Below are 6860 nucleotides of genomic sequence, written 5' to 3' on the forward strand. Positions count from 1 at the left end.
TGAATCAGCATAATAAATCTACATAGGCAATATAAAAGAAAGCCCAGAAATCCCATAGACCTAGCTCAATACAGGTCAACTAAAGTTACCCAATGTTTTTTTAACATGTCTCTGATTCAATTTTCTCATCCTTAAAATAGAGATAATACTAACAGCTACCTAACTGGCTTAGATTCAAGAAAAAGTATATGAGGTTCTTGGCCCATTTAACAAATGAGAATGTTTACATGATGATGATGATATTAAAGGGAAACAAATCACAAAGCCACAAGATTTAGGATATCAAAGTGTTTATTAAGGTCAAATAAACATAGCTCCATAATTATTGTCATAAATATTAGCTTTTTACTTAAGTAGCAATATCATGTAATATTTCTATAAATAAATCTATATTATTAAAATGACATAAATAAAATGTGTACTTACAACAATAAATAAATTCATAAATATAAATATTGATTCTGGAAATGAAGTTATTTAGGGATATTTTTTTTTCCCTAAAGGAATGGGAAGTAATATTTTTTATGGGAGTAGACAATTGTTTTAAAAAAAATAAGTTTCTGGGTATAAAACACCAACCACAATAAAATTTTATCAATAATTCTCATTAAGCATGGAAGGTCTACCTTCTGATCCTGTGGACACAGGTGACATTGTTCTCTATTTTAAGCTAAGCAGCGGTTTACTTAGAATCCACCCATGATTAAAAAGTTTGGCTTCCCATTTTCCTTTTGGTAAAAGAAAGCTTTAAGGGATCTTGTTATTTCTAAGGGGCAAGAAGGGTTAGTCATCCATTTTCCAGCTTTGCTCTGTTCAATTACAGGCATTTCTCAGGGCCATAAACAGCAAATCCAGTTCTCCAATTACTTTGATCTCTCCATTCTCTCCAAGCTGTAAAAATAAGAACACATGAGTATTTGAGCATTCATACCATACTTTTTAAAGAGGAACAAATTAGAAAAAGATGGTTGGGTTGCTGGAGACAAAAACCAAGTTTTTGCCTTTTGTAAAAGACTAATAGCAATACCCTTTTAGCAGAATATAACATGATTTGCCATAGAGCTTAAAATTATGGCTAACTGAACTTTAAAGGCACCAACGGGCATCAAATCTCAGTTGTATCTACACTAATGAAGCTGTTTAAAGCCACTTCCTAACCAGAGCAAGCGGATGGGAGCCGTGCAGACATCTGCAGGACCGAATGCCCCCACTATGCTCTGCCCTCCCTCATAGCCTCACTACAGTCTATGACCACCTAATTATAACAGCTCAGCTCACACACTTTTGTACCAAAACTATACATTTACCAATACACGTGAGCTTCTTCTGTTCTCACCTCCTTAACAAAGGGGGAAAACAACAGCAGGTTTTCACTTTTGTAGGGAAAATACCAAGTAAGTCCCATCCAGTTGCTTTAATTAGTAGAAAGTCAGATACACATTATAACACCACTTCTCTCCTCCTCCTTCCGGGTAGGCTGTAAATGAGGCTTTCAAACTCCATAAGAGAGAGAACTCAGATTCAAGTTCAAAGCATTCTCCTCTGAAATTCATCTAATCTATTAAATTTGCTCTAGAGTATTTCAAGGAAAACCGTAAGCCATCATTGTCCTCTCTGCTTTGTTCTCCTTTCACTTCCTCTTGTCTTCCATCATTCCACCTTTCCATACTTCCTTTGACATAATGCCAAACGATATTTCTTATATCTCAAAGACTGCCAAGACTATAAAGAATGTTTGAAGTTAGCTTGCCCTACTGTCTATCATCCATTCTACCACAGCCTGCTCTCTGCTTGTACCTGCAGTGGCAGGGACATAACACCTCCAAGACCGCCCTCCCATTTCAGCCAGTGTTGAACAGTTATCTCTGGCGTTGAGCTTCCTCTGGGTAATGAGCTTCTTTCTTGCCTATGCTCTCTGGAGCTACAGGGTTAAAACAAAAATACCATAACCGCTCTTCTAGGTGGCACACCATTGCAAGAGTTGATTCTCCCAAAATGGATTAAAATTTGTTTTAAAAAATGCATTTAAAAAATGCTTTAAAATTTGTTTCCCCACATGGATCACCGTCAGATGTTTCTCTCCCACCCTGCATTTTTCTAAAGCCAACAAAGTAAACTGACGTCAGGAATTTTTCAGACCAGAAGTGCAAAGCAATTTTTTGCAATGGCATGCTAATATCCAGCCCTCCACATCGAGGTAACCGATATATGACAAGAGAATTGATCTTCACAATGAAAGGCTACAAAGCCTTCCACTATCCAAGGAAGAAACAGACACATTCGTGAAATCATGATCAGGAAGAAATCCTTTTTTTAAGAAACATCAAGGTGGGAAGGAAAAGAAAATTTAGGTTACACCTGTTAGTGAAAATTCCATCGGCTAGAGCTTTCGTGCTTCTGAGGTGTAACTGTGCCTGTCTGCAAAAGCATCACTTTCGCTGCTAGTAATCATTCCACTGGTTTTTGGATGAGTCACAACTGCTAGTCTCAGCTTTCTACTATTGTTCTTTTCCCCAAATAGGCCACGTGACAGTATCATTCACTGTTCGAATATACAGTAGCCTACGTAAGATAAATGCTCACTGGGAATTTGTTGAGGGAAGGAGGAGACCAGAAAGGAAGGGGAAAAGAGAGAGGAAGAAAAGATTATTCCCAGTTCAGACTTTCATTCACTATATGAAAGCCATTACTAACATTTCATTCTATTTGAAACTGTATAAAAGAAATTAGGGGTGGCTCACTCTTGCTTTTAAATTAAAACCTACAGCTGTTGGGTATTGTACAATGATGATTAAATATAAGCATGAATCATTCCAGAGATTCATCCCCTACATAAGCCCAGCTCTTTTATTATGATTGTTCTGGGCTTCTCTCTCCAAGTTTTAAACCATCAAATCAATGGCTTCAAAAATCACCTCAAATAAATTTTCCCCCAGGTGCTTTTCTGTTTTTTGAACAGGTGCCTGTTCAGATTACACGCTAGTAGGAATCTCAAATTTCCTGAAGAATTAATAAAACTAAAACCAACACAAATTGCTGCTGGATATAGTGTTGCATAGAGTATTCAGGAGATCTGCCTAGTAGCCCTGGCTTTGCTACTGGCCATGCCCAGAACATGGGGTGATGAGATTAGAAGACCTAATTTCCCAGCCGGTTCTAGGATTCTAGGATTTGCAAAATTGGGAAGCTTATTTATAAATATACAGACACATCCATGTATATGCACCTAGATGATCAACCCAGTGGTAGGCGAATCAAGTAAAAAATTATCCATAGGAGGAAAAAAGAAACAAAGGGAAGAAAAAGAAAGTGACACGTGTCTCTCCTCTTTAATAATTTAGCATTGATAGTTATTAGTAGTACCTTTTTCACTGTGTCCTTCAGGTTTTGCACATTTCTCTGGATATGCTGGTCATCACTGTCAATATGCTACAAAATGAAAACCGAAACACTTATTTTAGCTTTATGAACTTGAGTGTCCCTAACCGAGGTGCGTTACAATGCACCTGGAATTAAAGTTCTTAGCAATTTTGCCCACAATGACCCAGATTTCACCAGTGACCTAGATTTGCACAGCTCTTGAATTCCCTTGGACACCAAAATCCAGTCATTTCCCTTACATGGGACCTCTCTTCACCTTTGGGAAATCCTACTGAGGTTTAAGTGTGTGGAAAGAGTGGAGTGGTTTATGCAAATTCGGTGAAGAATAAAACCCTAACTCTCCCTCACGAAAAATGCACGCTCAGAACAAGAAACGGACATAAAGTATGTCTTGGGTGAACAGTAGGCCCTCTTTAATAAATATTGAGTCCCGTCGCTCCACCCAGTCTACCCCAATCTTTTTTCAAAATTTTAAATATTCAGAGCCATCAAGGTCATACACCTCTGACTCGGTCACTTCTTGCAGCATCCAAAGGGCAACCGTGTTTGTCCACCCAGCACCGAATGTTAAATCTTTCCATTACCCTTTCTCTTTCCCATCCCTTCCATCTCTACTCAGAGGAACCATTTCCACATCTAGGCATTTTTTCCTACAGCTCCCAACACCTTTCTCTTCTCACATAACTTAAGTTGCTTTTTCCCAGGAACAGAGGAGCCTTCTGTGCTCTTGTCTTTCAGATACCCTTCATCACCATAAATTCAAAATGTGACTCAATTAAAGCAAAAAAAAACCACTCTGACTCCAAATCACTCCTGTAATGGTGTTGCTGAGGCACCTCTTGCTGCCAGCCTGGGTAGGGGCAGAGAGGGTTGGCGTGGAAGGGCTCTAAAGGGAAGAAGGGGGGGGGGGAGGCGGGCTAGGAGTGGGTGGAGTTAGGGTAGGAGAAGAACTCACACATTGGCTTAGTTTGTTGCTGAGCCTGGCCAGGAAGGGCACCACCTCCTGCATATAGGGCTGGAACCTATCAGATTGGGGCAGCAGCACTTCTTCAAGGGTAAAGTTCAGCACCTGCTTCATCAGATAGCAGCGCTCTCCCATCTGCAGGCAAAAGTGGAACAGCAGGGGTCATGGGAGGGGGCATCCAGAAGATCCAAACCATCATCACCACCATCCAAATAACCATGGATGACACATTGCCTTGCTCATCATGACTATGACTTACATTGACTTCGTAGAACAGTTTCTCCCCAATGAGACGAACATCTGTGTTGTTATCTGCCAAACTAGCCTGGAAGAGAAGAAAAGACAAAGTGCCTGGACGTCAGGGAGATAGGAGAAAAGTCTGTGAGTAGAGATGCATTCTATACACGTTCCCCAGAGCAGCCCCAGGAAGACTAAAGAAAGAATTCAGATGTGTGCATGAGTTTAAAATAATGCACAGAGGAGTAAAGGGAAAAACAAAAGTCAGGTGGGCTAATAAATGGATTTTTTGGAGTAAAGCTCAACATACATATCCTCAAGGCCAAAGTGGAAGGTCTTCTGGTAAAGCCCAATCTCCAAAAATTCTCTAAAGAGACAGAGAAAATAATTTCTGGTCTACCAGTGAGGATAGATGATGGGTTCCTAAAGATTTTAGTAGTGTCCTGGAGACAATTTTTGGAACTCTCAGGTTCCAAGTAGATAAATGTGAAAGAGAGAGAGAGAGTTTGAGATGAGTACCTCCTTAGCCAACATGAAGGTGCGGTTGGTGATATAGGGCTGCTGGAAGTTGGACCCGTCAAGCCTGCAGTGTGAACTGATGGGCACAGCCAATCCTCCCTGCGTCCACAGGGCAACGAGAAGGAGGCAGCTAGCGGCCAGAGTTCCCATAAGGGAAGAGCTCCCAGGTTTCTGCAGGGCGGCCATCGCAGACACCTCTAACTTAAACAAATGGCGACTAGAAAAGGAGAACCTGGTTTGGAGAGAACAAGAAGCAAGATTACAAGGGAAAGCAATGAGGTATCAAGAAGTTATCATATCAAACCAAGTTTGCTGAAACACTTACCTGTTTCAACGATTCTGCTTGTGATGGAAAGGGAAAAGCTGCTGCTTTTATAGCCCCCAGAACACGTTTTTTTGTGAAAAAGATGACATCAGCAATTATCTAATTTCCAGTACTGTCTTCTGAGAACTACCTAACCACCAGAAGAGCCCACAAAACGCTACCTCCTATTTTTCCCACCCCGAAATGTGAGTGTTTCCCTAAAACGTCACTATTAGGGCCCAGAAGGTGTTTTTACAGATAAATCCCAGAAATTTTCTAAACCCCACTTATTTTTCAAAGAAAACAATTGCTTTGTCTTCGCAGATTCCGGATTCAGCATACTAGTTTTTGATCTTCCGTAGTAGCTGAGTAAACATTTTGGTTGTGGACTCATTTTCCTACCAGCTTCATAGATTCTTATCTCATTACAGGTGATAAGAAATAAAGGACCCATGTCCTATATCCTCTGCTTTAAAATAAAGAATAATGATAGCTTGGAGATAATCACATTTTTAAAATTAATTTTATCTCCTTTTTTCAATATGCTGAATCCTGAGGAAGACTTAAAATTTTAAAATAATAGTGTTGGCTAATCTAAGCACTGTTTTCCTCCCATTCTGTGACTTTTAAATATTAACAATTATGGTGGCTGCAAATATATCGTAAAATTTTTTTTTGAGGGGCGCCTGGCTGGCTCAGTCAGTGGAGCATGTGACTCTTGATCTTGAGATCATGAGTTCAAGCCCCATGGTGGATGTAGAGATTACTTAAAACAATTTTTTATTGAATTATAATCAGTATCAGTTTAAATTTGGAAACCTTAATGCTAAACAATCTAATTGCCATTTTTCTCAACATGCAAATATTTTAAGAATACAGTGGCTATTGTAGTTTATCTTAAAATTTTACCTGTTCTCATTCTAAACAACACACAAGTTAAGTCTCAAAACAATATTTCCAAAAATATTTATTTTTTAATGTATTTATTTTTGAGAGTGAAAGCATTAGAGGGGGAGGGCAGAGAGAGAGGGAGACACAGAATCTGAAGCAGGCTTCAGGCTCTGAGCCACCAGCACAGAGCCCGAAGCAGGGCTCGAACCCACAAACCATGAGATCATGACCTGAGCCGAAGTAGGATGCTCACCCATTGAGCCACCCAGGCACCCCTCCAAAAATCTTATAACAGTTTTTATTATGTGTATGGATGTCTAAGGAAGAGAACCTGGCAATATAGTGGTTATATGTTGACTTTGAGTTATTAAAAACACATTGAATTCTTTTTTTAAGTTTATTTAAGTTTTTTAAGTGTATTTAATTATTTTGAGAGACAGAGCACAAGCAGAGGAGGAGCAAAGAGAAGAGAGACAGAATCCCAAAGAGACTCCGCACCTATAGTGCAGAGCCCGACTTGGGGCTCAAACTCACAGTGAGATCATCACCTAAGCCAAAATCAAG

The 6860-nt window shown here is 39.7% G+C and overlaps 1 protein-coding gene across 1 annotated transcript; it reads right to left on the reverse strand.

Moving 5' to 3' along the window:
- Window positions 1–581: 581 nt before the first annotated feature.
- IL22 (interleukin 22) lies at window positions 582–5287 on the reverse strand. Its single transcript, XM_060604320.1, has 5 exons — window positions 5102–5287; window positions 4605–4670; window positions 4337–4480; window positions 3364–3429; window positions 582–891 (listed from the first exon to the last, which is right to left on the reverse strand). The coding sequence occupies exons 1-5, from the start codon at window positions 5285–5287 to the stop codon at window positions 814–816; spliced, it is 540 nt and encodes a 179-aa protein (XP_060460303.1). The 3' UTR covers window positions 582–813.
- Window positions 5288–6860: the final 1573 nt, after the last annotated feature.

This window comes from Panthera onca, chromosome B4 (genome assembly GCF_046562875.1).
Source record: "Panthera onca isolate mPanOnc1 chromosome B4, mPanOnc1 haplotype 2, whole genome shotgun sequence".
NCBI classification, from domain to species: Eukaryota; Metazoa; Chordata; class Mammalia; order Carnivora; family Felidae; genus Panthera; species Panthera onca.

What these genes read in the sequence shown, in the direction of transcription:
- IL22 (XM_060604320.1), bottom strand. Translation starts at nt 5,287, where the DNA reads ATGGCCGCCCTGCAGAAACCTGGGAGCTCTTCCCTTATGGGAACTCTG. An exon ending in CCTTCATGTTGGCTAAGGAG is followed by an intron (nt 4,671 to 5,101) that starts GTACTCATCTCA and finishes CTTCTCTTCCAG; the next exon opens with GCTAGTTTGGCAGATAACAA. An exon ending in AACTGTTCTACGAAGTCAAT is followed by an intron (nt 4,481 to 4,604) that starts GTAAGTCATAGT and finishes TTTTGCCTGCAG; the next exon opens with ATGGGAGAGCGCTGCTATCT.